The following is a 19,374-nucleotide window of genomic DNA, read 5'->3' on the forward strand; positions in this document are numbered from 1 at the left end:
GTGGTTTTCTATAATTGAAAGACCTTAAGCTAAAAGGTTAAGAGAAATATGTAAATAGCCTACGTATTTACATATCAAAGAATTTTAGCTTGGGTCAACATTTAAAATTGTGACAACTTCAGTAATATATTTAATTGTTTTCACTGTTGTAAAATACATTTTGAAGACATCGATAATCTACCAGAAACGAAAACATCTCGTGAAGGATGCTCGGTGATCTAACAGTAACAACTCGCGCATCGATTAGTGCTGTCTGCTTCTGGTGCGCGCGCCTCCTCACACGGAGTGAGAAGCCGTCCGATAATAAAAACATTAACAGCTACGAGCCATGTTAATGTCTCCAGGCTGTTTTTGAAACACCGAAGCTACAAACCAAAACAAAGTCGATGGTTTGCGGTTGTTATTTGCTCGTCGGTTAGCCTAGCTAACCCGTTTAGCTGCCAGAGACTGGTTAGCTACTAGCTAACAAGGTTCGGTTGCAGGTTAGCTTAACGGAAAACTAACCGTACAGTTGTTTGAGTTTGAAAGCTGCAAACTGACGCAGTCATGCAGGAGTTACTGGCCAACGTGGATCACATCAAGTTTGACCTGGAGTTTGCTGTGGAGCAGCAGCTCGGAGCACAGCCTCTGCCTTTCCCTGGCATGGATAGTAAGTGCCGCTGTGCTAACCGCTGCTAGCCGCTGTGTGTGAACCACTGGAGGAGCTAGCAGACACTAAACTTCAGTGGACGCACATGTTCCCTCTAGCTTTCTATTGACCGTGTGCTGATATGTGTCTGCTTTCAGAGTCCGGGTCAGCTGTGTGCGAGTTCTTCATGAGGGGAGCTTGTATGAAAGGTAAAGAAACCACAATTTCGACAGGTGTTGTGTTAGCAGCTCAGCTACCACTAAAGACCTCTGTTCACAAATCCAATCTCAGCAGATCGTATATTTTAACAGCTATTGTGTTAAGTGTTCTAGATTGAAAATCCTTCTTGGATCATTTATAAAATATGGGAAAAAAAACTGAATAAAGAGTAAAAATACTGTACAGTGAGGGCAAAATTTCATCATAAAAACAGTGTAGTTTATAAGGAAAGATGCACTTCACTCCAACGGAATGTGCAACTGACCTGGTTAATTTAAAATGTACAGAATGTGCATGTCAAATTCAAACATCAAAAAGACAGACTTAACATTTACTCACAGTAAAAGCTGAGCAACAGTAAAGTTGCACACAGATATATTAAAAATGGACTGAGAGTTTTGTAAATGTGCCTGAAAAGGGGGGGTGGGGAAGCAAACAATTTTGATCGTTCTGAGAATAATGCTATAGACTTAGTTAGGGATGAATCGTTTCTGCGTGATGAGTTGTAATCCCTCGGGTTGCATTTTGCAGGCGGGATGTGTCCGTTCCGTCACATCAGCGGAGAGAAGACGGTGGTGTGTAAACACTGGCTCAGAGGCCTGTGCAAGAAGGGAGACCAGTGCGAGTTTCTCCACGAGTACGACATGACCAAGATGCCCGAATGCTACTTCTACTCGAAATTCGGTTGGTTCGCGCTCGCGTTTCAATTGTACTTGACCCGCGGCTGTCGGTCACCAACCGTTTGATGCCAATGAGTGCGTTTCAACCCTCAGGAGAGTGTAGCAACAAGGAGTGTCCCTTCCTGCACATCGATCCGGAGTCGAAGATCAAAGACTGTCCGTGGTACGACCGAGGATTCTGTAAACACGGTGAGGTCCAGTTGTCCCTTGGAGAACCGTTGGTACTTTTCACATTACAGCCACAAGTGTTGGTGTGTTTTATTGTGATTATGAGCGATAGACCAACGCAAAATCTCACATAATTATGAAAGAGACGTGAAACAAAAGCTGGAGAGATTCCCAGCTCCTGTGTGACAGTTTGTCGACGGGACAACTATTAGTAAGTTATGGTGAGAGATCCGCCGCCTACAGTGGAGAATAGTTTAAATCACAACAGAGTTCAGATCTGAATCCTGTTGAGAGTCTTGTTTTAGTTTGTGGCTGCATCCTGACTAGACGTGTAAATACTCACAAGATGTGAAGATGTTTGCAGAGTGCCCAGAAATCTTGACGTCATTTTATGGATTTCTCCTCTAACTTCGTGCGACTCTTTCCTGCCTCAGGTCCCGACTGCAGACACAGACACACACGGCGGGTAATCTGTGTAAACTACCTGGTGGGCTTCTGTCCTGAAGGGAAAGCCTGTAAATTTATGCAGTAAGTCCACCACTCTATTACAGTTTTACAACTATCACATCTTTTTTTCACGTTTAAATATAGATTAGATTTCATTAAAAAAAAAAAGTGTGTGTGTTTTTTTGGGATACATATTTTCAAATCTGAGGGTTTTATAGATTTAAAAGGTAATATGTATATTTTTTCCAACAGCCCTCGGTTTGAGCTGCCAATGTCCGAACAGCCTCCTCTTCCACAACAAGCACAAATTCAGACCAAGGTAACGTGATGCGCCCATGAATACACATTCACTTGTTTTAAATCCTGCAATTAAACAGTTGGCCTAATATCTAGCTTTAAATAGCAGATATCTGACTCTTCGTGGCTTCACCAAATCTGTCTTGACTCTTGCTTCACCTCGTTTGTTCACTGCTGTTGTTGATTTGCCAGAGTTTGTTTCTTGTTGCAGGCTGCGTCTGTCAACCGCTCATCACTCTCTCTCATCCAGCTGACCAACACCAGCCCCATCCAGCGGCCGCAGAACAACATAAACTCTGGAGTCCAGCAGAACCACATGTCCGTCAACAGAGGGCCTCGGCCTCTGGACCAGGTCACCTGCTACAAGGTGAGGCATCGCATTAAATCTCCCTGTGGCGAAAAATGTAATTTATCGCCACAGGGAGAAAAATTACATAGTGGATAACTTATAGTGTCTTGTATGAATATCTGATTCAGGGGTTAAGATGAACCTTTTGGGTTTTAGAATAAAATTTGAATGTTAAAGCTTTGTCCGCATATGAAGAAGTTTTATGCCTTTTTCAACTCTTGAGAAATATGAATTTTGAATATTTAAAGTTGGGCTGAAACAATTAATCAATTAAATAATCGTCAACTAATTTAGTAATCGATTAATCGTTTACCGGAGTATACAGAACTCTAAAAATGGCCATTTGCTAAAAAAAAAACCCCAACATACTCGGAGCAATAATGCCAAAACTGTACAGAAATATAAATACGTTGCATTTAAGATGTATATGAAAAACAAGTTTACCTGTAAACCTGTTCTATCTAGAAGTCATTAAGTGGCATAGTTTTAGCTTCACCTGGTTCAAGTTTTGCAAAAGCAATTAGGTACCTTTATTAATAATATATTAATTTATAATGCCCTTTATATTCTTAGATCTCAAAGGGCAGGAAACAAGAACAAAACAAGCAATTGTAATGGATAATAATTATATAAATGAATAGATGCATAAATAAAAGATTAGAACCATTATCTAAGAAAATAAACCAAAATTTTGCTATTGAATTATTAATCCAAAAACAGATTAGTACGAGTATTTCTTTAGCAGCAGATGCATCCTCGAATCGAACACGAGATGAATGCTGTTTTTGGGAGTAAAATGTAAAAAAAAAAAGAAAAAAGTTATTTACATCTTTAACACGTTTCTAAAAGGCGCAAGTGGTTAAATGGAAAATGTGCCAGTTTTCTTTTTTAAACGTCAAAATGATTAATTACTAAAATAACGGTTAGTTGCAGCCCTTATTATGTAATCACTGAACCTTTTGTTTCATCTGTCGGCAGTGTGGAGAGAAGGGCCACTACGCCAACAAATGTAATAAGGGTCACCTCGCCTTCCTGAGCGGACAGTAGCCTTCATCCTCCAGGGTTTAAATCCAACATGGACACCAGCTGCCCCGGACGTCACAGCGGCTGAAGGCAGGAGGCCTGAGACCTCCGGCTTCTCCACACAGAGGTGGACCCGGCCACAAGGAGAAACGGGCGGCGTGAATGCAAAACTAAACTACTCCCGTTTACTGCCACATGGAAAAAAACACCAACGAATGAATTAAGGACATACAGATTTATGTTGCAGAAGAGGAAAGGGCTGATGTACAACATTCAGAACTTTTTTTTTTTTTTACTTTACCGGACAAACAACTTTGTAAAACGGAGGAATTAAACAAATGAAGACGGTCCTATACGAGCGCATTACCATCATTTTCTTACTGTACATCTCAGGCCATGTGACTGCACCAGCATTCTGCTGCCCTAATGTCTGACTGCAGAAGCAACAAGCGGCGGCAGCAGGAACCAGGCCGCCTCTACCGCGAACGTGAGAGGCGGCCTCGGACCGAGCCTCGGCGGTACGGATCAGCCGGGGTGCTTTTGTTCAGTCAACTGATGCAGTCTGGATTTATTGTCTGTACCAAATAAATGGCGTTTTTGTCAAACCTCGAGGTGTTGCTGCACAGAAAACGACGCTCTCGCGTGTTGATATACTTTTTATTGGTCACAACAGTCACATATTACAAACAATATTACTAACATATTGCTCAGCGAACACAATGTAGCTGAGCATATAAAGAGCGAGGGGAGACGCTGGTTCGACCCCCTGATGGTGTGACGGCTGCTGGAGAGGCTCAGTGGTACTTCCGCCAGCGGTCGTGCTCTGATGGAAAATTAAAGCAAAATATTTAGAAATAAATATTGGCATGTTTGTGTATGAGAAATGTACAAGTTGCATTTTTCTTACTGATGTGGTCGAAGCTCCACACGTAGCTGATGACCACGTATCCAAACAGAAACATGGAGATCCCACCAATGCCTCCCTTCTTTACATTGATGTACTTGTTGTAGTACCAGTCATAGCCTGGGAAAAGGACAGTTGAAAGTTTTAAAACAAATAAAAATAGGGCTGATAACATTAACCTTTGATTGCAATATTTGGTAGGCAGAGGCCAAGGATTCAAACTGACCTCCAAAAACACATTTGGCCAATTGGATGGATTGAAGCTGCAATACTATTTATGAATACTGTAATGAAAGTCTTATGATTAACCCACATTTCCCTCACAATTTTCATAATGTTGTTCCAATACAATCAGCAGGTCAGTCACTAAAATATATATACATCCAAGTCAGGACGTCTGGTGCAGTGAAAGTTTGTAAGAAGCCACATGCATTACCAGAGTTTCCCTCAGTGTTTTATAAGCCTGGCGGGCCACCAGGCTTGTGCCTCCACCAGGCTAAGCACTGCTTATTTATTTAAGTCTTTTTAAAATGTTTGCATTTTTTAAGACTTTATTGTTGGAGTTCAGGTGTTAATCTTCCAACAACACATAATTATCGAGTGATGTGTTAAAATTTCCTGTCGACTTTAAAAACGTTTTAACTGAAAAACACGAGGGGCCACTAAATGAATGACTGCCCAAGCGCCCCAAACACCGGGCTTAGCAAGTTTTCTGGGGGAAATCTTGCATTACAGTATTTATGTGCAAAATGTACACATGCGACATTTGAAATGTGCAACATTTTTCATCTGAGCAGCTTTTGGGAAATATTGGTATTACAAGGCTAAGTGTGATTCAGTGTGTTGCACATCTTTACTTGGTCGGAGTAAAAAGTGATAAATGTGGATCACAATTAACATAAATATGTTTTTTAAAGATGCTTTGCATAACCAGTGGTGACGCAAAGTTTAAAGTATGAATGCAAAATCACTGCACCGTTGCTTATGACCCCCTAGACAAGAAGAACTGGTACAGTGCAAAAAGTCAAGACACATTTCCTAAACATTTCCCTATTGATGAAAATCGAGACGGATTCCTACAGATGAATGGGTGATACATCTCCTGGTTAGCTCACCTCCTCTTACGAGTCCGGTCGGGGTCAAGTTTCGACCTGCGAGCCATCTAGGCAACTCTTTCAGCATCACATTCCCCAGATTCTTCTCGACAACTGGAACTGATGAAAAAGGCGGACATGGCAACAAAGTAAGAAACGGCAGTAAACTCAACTATTTTATTTTTCATAAAACCACGTCTAAAACGTTAGCTTAGATTCAGTTTAGCGAACCTAAAAAGACCTTTATAAGCAACAAAACCGCGGTTAAAAGTGCGTCATCCCAACGCAAAGTAATTTGTGTGTTTTGTGACTATAAAAGGCTGTCAGTTCACAGAAGTTGGTATTTTCAATGGAGCTGTAGCTGACGCGCAAAGTCCTTGACGCGAGTCAAAGGATTCAGTGCGGCATTCAGTCCGAAACCCTCACACAGCGGAGTAAATCACCACCAAAATGAGAAATTAACCAAAACAGCAACTGAAACAGTCGCTATCTACACACAACAAAGCACATAAAGTATATAAAATAACGGTTAATACAGCAGAGGACACGCTAAGCTACCTGCTTTGTCCGCCATCTTGACCGGTGCAGGAGGGGTTGCAGCGGGGAATGATGGGAATTAAAGGAGGAAATGCATTGTGGGACATGGAGTCATAATTTGAGTTATTTGAGTTCCCCATAAGCTACTGCGGACAATGATGTGTGTATTTTTGTATTTTTAAATAAAATAAAATAAAATAAAATAAAATAAAATAAAATAAAATAAAATAAAATAAAATAAAATAAACATCGGAAGCTGCTGAAAAGATGATGACTGAAAACAATAAAATATAACTAAGATACAGCAGCTAAACCAAATACATTCATTAGTTAAAAAACGTATTGATTTTTATTTTTAGGCAAAGCGAACACAAGTGAACAAGTATAAAGTCTAACAAATCCGTCTGAAACAAAGAAGTTTCATCAAATAAATGGGTAAATATTAAGATTAGCCTGAAACCTTTTACAGCATTAGATAGAGAAACACAAAGAAAACTCAGCTTGCAGCACTTTCATTGTAAAAAGACCTGGAAAAGCTTCTGTTACAGACATTTTCCCCTGCCTGTTCGGTAGCTTTAAAAAAATGTAAAACAGATAAAAGTACCCCAAATAGGCTACATTGTCAACAAATTTGCCGTTCCCTCACAAGTCCAAATGCTTGGGAATTCTTTCAGTAAAATATTCAAGTCCCACCCTCACTGAAAAACATACTGATACAAAAAAAGTAAATATTTCGCACAGAGCACGTAGTTTCTTCAATTTCCTTTGTGATAATATCTTGAAATAGTTCTGCAGCTACGCAGACTTCAGATCCGTTTAATCTGAGAGCATGTTTCTGCTCCCATCATATGTTCTTGAAAACAACTCAATTAAACTACAATGACTAAAACTAGTAGTCAGTCTTTTCAGGTGCTCCAGGTCATCGAGAATAACTGGAACTCACACTGAAATGATTCACTTCTGCAGCCGACAACTGGAATAAAATGACTACATAGAGCTTTAAGACTTGTTGACCTATTTTATCTATGTATTGATCCAGATATCAGGCACTCACTTAGCCATCTGTTAACTGACAGCCATGGAAGAAGAAAGAAAAACCCTTCCTAAAGATTTATCTCCAAAAATACTGAACTTATCTCGTTTTAAAACCACATAGTTAAAAGATTGGGGTGACGCTGAAAGTGGGAAATCCCACAGACAAATCCTTTGAGTCACATTTGCTAGTAAAATGAGATGGAACATTTCTGCATCTTCTCAGAACAACTCAAGACTTTGCTGTTCGATGGAGTTTAGTAGATTGTGGCTACAAAATGGATGGTGCCCTCGCATTTCATCACAAATGTTAATTTAATTTATTGGACTTTGTGATACACTTCTTTATTTACCAGCAATTCCTTTAAAAGTCAAATTGGTGTCACAATTTTAGAATAAAGACAGATTTCCTCAAGCTATTAATGGAGAAGGAGAGTCATTAGGACCAAGGAGCATCCAGAAATAGCAAAAGTATGGCAAAAGTGAAAATCTAGCACAATATAGCCATCCATCTAACAGGAAAGCCTTAATTAGAGAATCTGATAACTCTGGAGGAGCAGTAGAGATCCAAAGTTAGGTTGGTAGAATGGATTTACATGACAACTATTGGTTTTGCCGTTAAGGATGATCTTAACGGTGGTAAGAAGACGTGTTTTGCTGGAATATGGCAATACGGTACAGCTGTTGTAAAAGAATATTTTAGTAATCAAGGAATCTATCGATTATTCTTACGATTAATCGAGTAATCTGTGAAAAAAAATTCTAAAGAAAGATATTGATAAATCTGGTGTAACACCAATGGTAACACTGATCGTACCAGGTCCTACTGGGGACCCACACCATTGTAAAGGTCAAAAGAAGGGACACCTGGGTCCACACCACACAGCGCAAGGGCCATTTGGGGGAGAAACCTGAGGTGCCAGGGGATCTGGACCAGGGGCAGCCAGAACCTCTGTCCCAGAGGAGCTTCCATCTATCTGCCCACCTGCACTAACCAGTGACAGGGCAGTGAGAAGCGCAGAGCCGCCCATGGAGAGGCAGCAGGACAACTGGATTGAAATACTCCAAAGAGGAGGAGAGAACAGAGAGCATGATGCAGCTCTCTGGAAATTAGAGGCAAGGTGAAACAGACCCGGATGGAGAAGGAGAAAATTCTGGCACAGAGGACATCACAGTGCCATGCTCGGAGGGGCAAACTTTCATCCTTTGGCCGGAACGTAAAACAGGGGGCGGTGTTCTAACCAGCTGTGGAACGAACACCTGACATAAAGACACCTGTACTCCCTCTCCATTGATTGGAGCATGGAGGGGAGGGGGACTGAGACCAAGCGACATCTGTATCATCCTGAGGGAGACCATCTCCCCTTGGGCAGACAAGCCGGCAGGAACCTGACCTAAGGAAACCGTCTTCTCCTTCCTGGAGCAAAGGAGGGGGCGAATAACAACTGTTCTCCGAGACGTCCACGTTTGGAGCCAGCACATTCTATAACACTCGGGGTCCTTGACCATCTTATTACAGACTCAGAGACTAGATGTCCTCCTTCAAACCTGAAAAATCAAACAAAACTAACTCTGCCCGCGGCCTAATTTTTATTGTTTTTGACTTTGTTTTATTTCTACTATATTTTTTGTGATTTTATTTTATTATTTTTATTTGCAGCAAAGTGGGGACTAAATGGGGAGGAGAAAAAAAAGTTAGGTTAAACGTGACAGCCAGACGGAGCGGTATGCCATATAGCTAGGATACACATACATATGCTGGACGGTGAATGTAACTCTGTATCTGATCCATTTATATGACATGTGTGGCTTGTAACATTTGATCATTTTTCTGCATTAAAGCCTGCTTTTATACAAGCAAATCTCATTATTTCTCAAGGTAATTTACACTCAGGGGTTCTGGTTGGGTCCTGAAACTGGTTAACGGACCTGGTGGAGCATAGAAACAAAATGAACGAACTCCAACAAAACGTACAAAAGACGAGATGCTAACCAGTTTTTTCCATACATGCTAGGCTACATGACGGTGCAGCATTATCCTTATGGCTACCAGTATAGTTTTTCCGTAAAGCAATATGTTTCTAATCATACTTACTTATAAAGTATATGAACGTTAGTCTTCTGTCTTGATAAAAACTGTTCACTACAAATCCCTGGTTACACCGATGGCTGCCAGTCGTTATGCTTGACAGCTGCTATCCTTTGCTCCTCGTTGAAGGTTACGCAATAAAATTACAAATTCGGTTTTCAACCTTATCCGTTTCTGCAGCCGACCGTGCAGCGTCCTGTGAGCATTTTTACAGCAAAACAAACTGAATAAAAGAAATATTAAGCTACCACATGTCTGTTTTTTTATTTTTTTAACCACCTTTGAAGGAGCGCATAGGTCGTTTTTGCCAAGGCTAGAACTGTATAATTTAACAGCTTCTCTTTTCCGGTCCTCGATATTCGCGGTCTGCGAAGGACCCGGATGAAGACCGTGAATTCGGGCACAGCTTTTAACACAAGTTTAGGAAACGTGACTTATTACGTGAGAACATAGAATTCGACGGGTTTGGTGCCTATGACGTGGCATAGGCACCTAAGGAAACAGATAAAGACCCTGACGTCATAGACGTCAGGGTCTTTATCTGCACTTCTTTCTTCTCAAACCCTCACTTTGCAGTCCTTTGTCGCAGAGCCTGGATAAGTTACAGTTCATCTTGCGTTAAAGCAGAAAACTTTAAGCTTTTCCTCTAATTAATTGAGTCTACAGTTATTATGGATAGCGGATTGACCCAAATCGTCACTGTCAACATCCTAAGGTTTATAGTTCATCCACTTTTCTTGAACTTAACCTGGATGGAGTGGATGCGTTTGGCAACTGGAGATCCCGCTCGCACCACCACCTGTGTTCTGATGAGGATTTTAGAAGACATCCTAGAGCTTTTTACAACGAACGCTCAAGTTAGTCTTCCAAAGGACTGCCGCACCGCTGAAGCCATAAAATCCATCGTTGGCAACAAGGTGCCTGAGGCCTTCGCCAAGGTCATCAAGGTTAAAGGAGAAGTCCGAACAGAGCACACTGACAATTTAAACCATCTTATTGTCAAATATGTGGTGGATAGAGTCAATTCCAACGTAGACTCTGACTCTGACGACAGAAATCACGCTGATCAGCTGATCAGCGATATGGTTGACGAGATCAAAGTGATGATTAAGGATCTTTTTGTCAGACTGCATGCATCTAGTAAGGAACCGAAGAAAGTCGTGGTCCGCCCAGTTGAGCCAACATCTATGCTCAAACGTCTGAAAGGGAGGATCCAGGGTTTTTTCACCAAGTTCACTCGGAAACATTCATCTAGGGTTGCTCCAGTGAACCTACCGGAAATCCCAGAGACCTCTCACACCGTGGCCAACAGAACTACGGCAACCTTGGTTCCTGAGGAGGCCTACGTTCCTTCAGATAATGTGTCAGACGTCATAGATCTAGAAAATTATCCTGAGATCCCGTCAACCATAGACTCTCAGGAATTTGAACTGGAGCCAAGGTATAACATCATACCCAGGGAGGCCTTCGTTTATCCTCTTCAGAAAGAGGATTTCGAGCCAGAGCCCAGGTTTGATGAGATCACACCTGTGGAACCGTTCATTTGTCCAGTTGAGTCATTTTAAATTTTTTTCGTAGTGGTTAGTTAGGCCATTTTACAATTGTTTGCTTAGGAGTTAGTTAGGTCTTTTTAAATTGCGTAGGAGTTAGGTGTTTTTTATAGTTGTTTGTTAGTAGTTAGTTAGGTTTTTAAATTGCTTAGGAGTTAGTTGTTTTTTATAGTTGTTTGCTTAGTAGTTAGGTGTTTTTTATAGTTGTTTGCTTAGTAGTTAGGTGTTTTTTATAATTGTTTGCTTAGTAGTTAGGTGTTTTTTATAATTGTTTGCTTAGTAGTTAGGTGTTTTTTATAATTGTTTGCTTAGGAGTTAGGTCTTTTTAAATTACGTAGGAGTTAGGTGTTTTTTATAGTTGTTTACTTAGTAGTTAGGTGTTTTTTATAGTTGTTTGCTTAGTAGTTAGTTAGGTTTTTAAATTGCTTAGTAGTTAGGTCATTCTACAATTGTTTGCTTAGTAGTTAGTTAGGTTTTTAAATTGCTTAGGAGTTAGTTAGGTCTTTTTAAATTGCTTAGTAGTTAGGTCATTCTACAATTGTTTGCCTAGTAGTTACAGTGGATATAAAAACTCTACACAGACTTTTATATCAACCTGCAAAGAGCTGCCACAGGATCAGATGGATCTCGTTATTCAAAGATATCAGTCAGGTGAAGGCTACAGAAGAATTTCCAATTCATTAAGTATTGCCATGGAACAATGTGAAGATTGTCATCATCAAGTGGAGAAAACATGGCACAATCGTGACATTACCAAGAACAGGACGTCCGTCCAAAATTGATAAGACAAGAAGAAAACTGGTGAGGGAGGCTGAAGAGAGACCGACAGCAACACTGAAGGAGCTGCAAGAATTTCTGGCAAGTACTGGCTGGACTACAGTACGTGACAACAATCTCTGTCTTCTTCATATGTCTGGGCTATGGGGTAGGGTGGCAAGACAGAAGCCTTATATCTCAAAAAAAAAATCTTCAAAGCCCGGCTAAATTTTGCGAAGACATCTGAAATCTCCTAAACACGTGGAAAAATGTGCTATGGCCTGATGAAACCAAGGTTTAACGTTTTGGACACAATTCCAAAAGGTATATTTGGGGCAAAAAAAACACTGCCCCTCACCAAAAGAACCCCATACCTTACAGTTAAGCATGGTGGTGGTAGCATCATACTTTGGGGCTGTTTTGCTTCAGCTGGAACCGGAGCCTTAAGGTAAGGTAAGGTAAGGTAAAGTAAGGTAAGGAAAGGTAGGGTAAGGTAAGTTTATGTATAGCACATTTTCAGCAACAAGGCAATTCAAAGTGCTTTACAGGAATTAAATTTAAACCACCCTTATTCAGGGTGGACGGAATTATGAACAGTTCCAAATATCAGTCAGTGTTGGCACAAAGCCTTCGGCCTTCTGCTAGAACTTCATCTTTCAGCAGGACAACGACCTAAAAGACACGTCTAAATCAACAAAAGAATGGCTTCACCGGAATAAGATTAAGGCTGTGGAATGGCCCAGCCAGAGTCCAGACCTGAATCCCATCAAACACCTATGGGGTGATCTGAAGAGGGCTGTGCACAGGAGATGCCCACGCAATCCATCAGATTTGGAGCAGTTTTACAAAGAAGAGTGAGCAAATATCCCTACATCAAAATGTACCACACATTTGTTCTATCTGGACATACTGTAGTCCAGATAGAACCTATCAAGGTTCTTACTCAAAAAGACTGAGTGCTGTAATAAAAGCCAAAGGTGCTGCAATAAAGTATTGTACGTTTTTTTAATTTTATATTTGGTGTGTAGACTTTTTATATCCACTGTAGGTCTTTTTAAAAGTTTTAGTACTTGGGTCATTTTAAACTTGCTTGTTTAGTAGTTAGTTGGTTGTAAAATGGCTTGTTTAGTAGTTAGTTGGTTGTAAAATGGCTTCTTTAGTAGTTAGTTGGTTGTAAAATGGTTCTTTAGTAGTTAGGTAGTTAGGTCCTCTCCATTGGCTGCCACCTTATCGTGGTGGAGGGGTTTGAGTGTCCCAGTGATCCCAGGAGCTATGCTGTCTGGGGTTTTATGCCCCTGGTAGGGTCACCCCAGGCAGACAGGTCCTAGGTGAGGAACCAGACTAAGCGCAGCCCAAAGATCCCTTCTGATGAGTTAGAGCAATGGACTTAGTGTTCCCTTGCTGGGGCGTGGGTCACCGGGGCCCCCACTCTAGAGCCATGTCTGGAGATGGGGCACGCTGGCGAGCGCCTGGTGGCCATAATGCTAACATTAGCATTATGGCTATCATTAGCATATTGAGGGTTATCGCTAGAATGTTGACAAGCACAGAGTTAGTGAACTAACACAATTCAGTATGCTAACATTAGTGTATAAATTAAAATTATTCAACATAATAAACTTAGTTTAAGGGACATCAGTAGCACCTGTGATGTCACCAACATGTTAATTTACATTGACTTAATCCATTCAGTATGATAAATATTGCTAGTAAATATGAAATTATGTAAAATGCTTATTTTAGATTTAAGGCTAATACTAGCATGATGGCAATCATAAGCATATTGAGTCACTAGTAGTATCAACATGCTAGTGACTCAATATGCTAATGATAGTCATCATGCTAACATTAGCCTTGTACCTAACATAAGCATTTCACATAATTTCATATTTATTAGCAATATTTCCCATACTGACTGGATTAGGTCAATCTAAGTAAACATGCTGGTGACATCACAGGTGCTACTGATGTCAGTGACATCACAGGTGTTGATGTCACAGGTGCTACTGATGTCAGTGACACAGGTGTTACTGATATCACAGGTGCTACTGATGTCAGCACCTGTGATGTCAGTGACATCACACTGATGCCAGTGTTACATCAGGTGTTACTGATGTCACTGATATAGTTTCATATTTAGTAGCAATATTTACCATACTGACTAGATTAGATCAATGTAATTAAACATGCTGGTGACATCACAGGTGTCATTCAGTATGCTAAAAAGTAAGTTATTAGCCACAGAAAAGTAAGTTATTAGCCACAGAAAACAAAATTGCACACAACGCTGGTCACCAACAAGTAAATTCAGCAGAAGATATATTTTATAATGATTTCTTTCATTTTTATTTATTTTAATTTTCCTCTCAGGCAGTCGTTCTAGATTGCTTAAATACCACAGAAGCACTGAATCAGTCTCATTTACCAAAATCTCATATTGGAGCCATAAATCCATGCTTATCGAACCTTTCCTATAAGAAGTTCCTGTATGAACTGTAGTTTATTTTCTATTGACTATTTCTGATTTAAATACATTTGAAGAAATACAAAAAGAAACCAATGGAAGTGACTCTTAATTTTGCACCACTACTAGATTTAATAATTTAAGACATCGCTTTAAGAAATACTTCAATAAATGGAGTTAGTGAGTAACTTACGACCGGTAAAAAATTAAGATTATCCAACACAGATGATTTTTGGCACATACCGTTTATCTGTTCTTTTGAACAAAAACTGTTGCGCCATGTGTGGCTAAACCTAGAAAGCACAATAGCACAGTTTGTATGCATTTCCGAGTTTTAAAAAATTTGTCGAAAGTGCAAGGTGCAAAATAAAGATGAGATTTATGAAAGGCTTGCATAAAAGGCTTGATAAACGAGCAGCAGTGAGTCCTGCACAGGAGATGACATATCCAAGACCTTTGTGCTGATCTTCACCAGGCGCATGGAGCATGAGAATGAGCAACACCCCGGCTCTCCCGATCAGAGTGGGTATGAACACACATAAAAGGAGTGAAGGAGGCAGTAATGTGTCCCAAAAATACTTTGGAGCTGTAAATGTGGAGAACTGTAGCTCCAGAGTTTTACTAAAATTCAACCTTCAGATTTGTGGTCACACAGATCTAGTACTAAATGATAACTGTAAGGTACAAATAGATTGGCATTACTGTATGTCAATTTATATATACACTCATGTATAAATGTAAGTTTTTTCTCTTTTTCATTCTTTTGTACGTGTGAAACAAAATAGGGAGAAACCTGCATGTTCAGCAATGTGCACATATCACTCTTTGCCCTGTTGCACTTCTGGGCAACAGGGTATTGTTCAAATAAGATCAGGTAACCAAGTTCAATAATAAAAAAAGAAAACAGTGCCTTGACGTCACATAACTGTCCAAAATGTTGATTTTATTTTGGATTTATTCTACCAACCTGTCATAAAGACAATTTGTTCCTAGTAAAATCTATATAAAACCCCTAAACAAGATTGCTAGAAAAGATTTTAAAAACCTGGCTCCTGTAAACTAATAAGAAATGAAGGCTTATGCCAAAATGTGTAGCTGTTCTTTACATTTCCTATTCTTAATTAAAAACAACAAGCAAATGCTTTAACTATTTGCACAGGCAGACAGGCAAAATGCTGTTGCTCACATTTGACCGCATGGAGAACTCTGTTGTCCAGGGGCTTGCGGCTGGGGTCGTTGGTGGACGAGCGGATCCCTGTCCCGCAGCTGTTGGCCAGAGTATTCCTGATGCATCAAAACAAAAAACGAAGTGAACAGAACGGAGAGATGCTTAAAATAGCTGTCCTATTTCTCTAAACTGCGCTCAAAAAGAAACAATAATTTCCATATTAAGCCAGAGCCTCGTCCGTCTTTACATACTCTACAGAAATAGACCGTCGCAGACGAAACGAACCTGTCAAAGAAGGCAGCCAGCAGCCTCCTCAGCAGCACCTTGTGTCTTGTCCCTGCGCTCACATGACAGTTCATTAGCTGGGCTCTCGAAATATACACAGAAGTTCCTGCAAACAAAAGCACATGCCAGAAGGTTGAACACCCGACCACAAACAAATGAAGACATGTCCTCAACACCGATTATTTATAGAGACGTGTTTATCTGGTTATGTTCAGACAGACATGGAGAAACTGTTTATCTAGAGGCAACTGTGATTCATATCAGATTGCTGCTGCGGCTGCTGCTGTTCTCAAAAGTCGGGCTGTGTTTGCACCCATTTTGGCTCTATTTTGCCGTTTTCTTTGCGTCTTATCTGCTTCGCAGCAGAGCAAGTTTGTATTCTGCAGGCTGCTTTGTTTTCTCACCTTTCATACTAACACACACACACACACACACGCACACACACACACACACACACATACAGACACGCACAGGACACTATAAAGTAAAACTTGCAACCACACCCACATCTAATGTGGAGATTATCACAGGATGTGCTTAACACAAACATATGTGCAACATGGTCTTATAGTCAAGTGCCAGTCCCCCTGTTATCATGAGAAGAGCTTCCTCTAAATGTGAACACGCTATCACTACTTGCAAGTTTAAGATAACATCTGGGTGGGGACTAGAGCAACCGAGGTATAGAATTATTTCATATACAAAGCAAAAAAAAACCCACCATAAAATACAAGCAAAGCAAAAATATTTGTGTTGTGTTTTTCTAAAGCTGCAAAGAAAAAGAGAGAAAATTCAATTTGACCAAGTCAAAAACACAACAAAAAATACACTAACAATGGAGCACCGATTCATTTTCCAGCAGCATGTAACCTCACATGCAACTCTCAGAAATGTGGGAGATAACTGAAGAAATTTCAGAGAAACAGCCAGGGGTTGAACCAGGAAGCATGGCCTCTGGTGCAATATAACACCAGTGTTATCTGCTGAAATATACTATATGCACAACATAAGTTAATATTTAAAAAAACACACACACACACACGCACCTACACACACGCACAAACACACACACACACACCAGAATGAATAATAAATACTGCTCACTCATTAAATCTAATAAAATAATGTTGGCTATGTGACGGACTCACCTTAAAAGGCAACCTTATAACAACTCATTGAAATGTATCTGACAGCAGTGAAACAGAGTAAATAGAATTGTGAATTACTAAAACTGCTCAAATGACCAAAAAGCTAAATAAATAAGTAAAATAAAATAAATAAAGAACGGTCAGGGGTGCATTGCATTCAGTGCTTTAATCTCTGAAAGCTGAATAATTAAACAATATTAGACCATTTTATTTTTAATCACAACAAGCCAAGTTAAAAAAAAATCTTATTTGGACTACAGGTCAGGCCAGGTCACTTGGCCTCTTTGCACACTGGGTGATGCTGTAACATGTGCAAAGTAGAATATCTTTCAATGATCCTCTGTAATCGATTGATTTGTCTCGACTTTATATTGTGCTTGGTGGCACATCGACTCTTTTAGTTTGGTAATTAAAACACAAACACCTAGTCAATAAACCTAAGTGTTAGCTGAATTATCCACACAGATTTTCCTTCCAGGACTTCATCGCCGTGCTCCACAATAATCGGACGCACTTGCATACCTGAGACTAACTCTAGTTTCTCAGCAGGGTCTCCTTCCTCGTACAGTTTGGGATGGCAGCGGTTTCCTATCTGTGCAATAAGTTCTGGAGGAAGACAAGTAAGGTCTCGACCCCGCATCCGACCTCGGGTCTCTATGTGGTCGGGAAGGGCCTCGACTCGCTCCCCGGCTGCTGGAGAAACAGTAAAACCCACATTAAGTTCACACACTCGTCGTATTTTCTGATTGTGATGTAGCGCTATAGAATTAGAGTCGAATATAAAAATAAAGGGTTGTGTACTTTGAAGCACAATCATGTGTATTAAATGTTTGCTGTAGTTCTACTACCTGCTGCTCCCATGTTGAGCATACTGTACATGGTATACATGTTGCAGATCTGCCTGTACTGCTCCTCGGCACTTTCGTCCGTTCCCTCTTCTTCCTCCTCATCGTCATGGTAGCTGATGGGTGAGTCACTAGCGTAGGTACTCAGTGTGCCGGGGCTGGCACCCTCTGACATTCCAAGCCCCCCTGCAGAATTCCCGTTGGTGCCGGCATTTCCACCGATCCCACCACTGGGCGCCATGCCTGCCAGGCCGGTTGTGGTGGCGTTCATCCCCATGGCCAGTCCGAGGGCTACGGAGGTCTGGATGGCACTGCCCCGCACCGCCTCCTGGGAATAACGGGCCGTCTTTCTGGCCCCTCCTCCTCCACCCGAGCCCAACCCGCCTCCGTCGCGGGTGCTGCCGCCCTCCCACAGCCGCTTGGCAACAGGAGTGCAAACCACAGAATAAGGAGTGGCGGCTTCCGTCTGGTTGGATGGCTGCTCAGTCTTAAGTCGTGAAACGAGAGGGAGCGGCGTCACGCTGGAGGCAGGACGTGGTGCGCCGTTACTGGTCTGTGTTACGGGACTCTGCGGCTCTGAGGTTGGAGCTTCCTCGGCATGAAGACCCTGGGAGTCACAACTTGGGGAGGACACCTAGAAAAAAACATGTATATATAAGTTTTATGCTTGGAGACACACGGTCACTTTAGTGAAGATATGGACTTTCAGTTTAGTCTTGTGTGACTTTCTTTAGGTGTTTATACATTGAGATGTAAAATTTTGGTAATTTCTTTAAATACTCATAGTGAAAAGTAACAAAAAAAATTATCCATTCTAAAACAAGTTATTAAAACTGAGTCAAAACTCGCTCAGATGTGTACAAGACAAATACACCAACATTAACAAACTATTCTTATCAGCTTGCATCACCCAGGGCAGCTGTGGCTACAACCCAGTAGCTTGTTATCGTCAGAGTGTGAATGTGTGTCAATGGAAATGACTGATTTCATGTAAAGCATCTTTGAGTGTCCTGAAAAGCGCTATATGAGTCTGACGTTTTCTCATTTCATGTCATTGTGTCGCAGCTGGTTTCAGAAAAGTCAAATCTCAACTTAAAACAGCAAAGGAAAACCTAAATTCACTGGAGAATTCGACTGCTGGAAACCACTTCAGCGATGCTCCAAATCAATTTTCTCACTTTTAACAAATGGAAAATTTTGCCGATTATTTTTAGGCAAAGCGAACACAAGTGAACAAGTATAAAGTCTAACAAATCCGTCTGAAACAAAGAAGTTTCATCAAATAAATGGGTAAATATTAAGATTAGCCTGAAACCTTTTACAGCATTAGATAGAGAAACACAAAGAAAACTCAGCTTGCAGCACTTTCATTGTAAAAAGACCTGGAAAAGCTTCTGTTACAGACATTTTCCCCTGCCTGTTCGGTAGCTTTAAAAAAATGTAAAACAGATAAAAGTACCCCAAATAGGCTACATTGTCAACAAATTTGCCGTTCCCTCACAAGTCCACACCTAAAGAAGCAGTCTTACACAAATGGTGTCAAAATATGTTTTTGAAATTTGTCAGAAATAAATGAACCACGTTATCAGCATCGTAGATAATAAGTCCATGTTAATTATGTGCTCTTTATTCCGAGTTGCAGCCAGTTACACATAAGAGCGAGAATATAGTTTCATTGAAATAAGTTGCAA

The 19,374-nt window shown here is 40.7% G+C and overlaps 2 protein-coding genes across 4 annotated transcripts; one reads left to right on the plus strand and one right to left on the minus strand.

Moving 5' to 3' along the window:
• The first annotated feature begins 230 nt into the window (after positions 1-230).
• On the plus strand, positions 231-4,416 carry cpsf4 (cleavage and polyadenylation specific factor 4). Its single transcript, XM_008415580.3, has 8 exons — positions 231-649; positions 787-837; positions 1,379-1,531; positions 1,621-1,716; positions 2,130-2,223; positions 2,395-2,461; positions 2,651-2,806; positions 3,767-4,416. The coding sequence occupies exons 1-8, from the start codon at positions 547-549 to the stop codon at positions 3,833-3,835; spliced, it is 789 nt and encodes a 262-aa protein (XP_008413802.1). The 5' UTR covers positions 231-546; the 3' UTR covers positions 3,836-4,416.
• Positions 4,417-4,451: 35 nt separating this feature from the next.
• Positions 4,452-18,102, minus strand: atp5mf (ATP synthase membrane subunit f). Of its 3 annotated transcripts, none has more exons than XM_081609762.1 (7): positions 17,687-18,102; positions 17,361-17,528; positions 15,691-15,796; positions 15,424-15,521; positions 5,831-5,929; positions 4,719-4,835; positions 4,452-4,634 (listed from the first exon to the last, which is right to left on the minus strand). In XM_081609762.1, exons 1-7 carry the CDS (start codon positions 17,958-17,960, stop codon positions 4,606-4,608), a joined length of 891 nt encoding a protein of 296 aa, XP_081465888.1. In that variant the 5' UTR covers positions 17,961-18,102; the 3' UTR covers positions 4,452-4,605. The 3 variants fall into 3 exon arrangements, with proteins under 3 accessions (XP_081465888.1, XP_081465887.1, XP_008413803.1); XM_081609761.1 differs by having other exon boundaries at positions 17,361-17,531; XM_008415581.2 differs by lacking the exons at positions 15,424-15,521; positions 15,691-15,796; positions 17,361-17,528; positions 17,687-18,102 and adding an exon at positions 6,368-6,492.
• Between the last annotated feature and the right edge of the window lie 1,272 nt (positions 18,103-19,374).

This window comes from Poecilia reticulata, chromosome 8, assembly GCF_904066995.2.
Source record: "Poecilia reticulata chromosome 8, P_reticulata-male-v2, whole genome shotgun sequence".
NCBI lineage: Eukaryota > Metazoa > Chordata > Actinopteri > Cyprinodontiformes > Poeciliidae > Poecilia > Poecilia reticulata.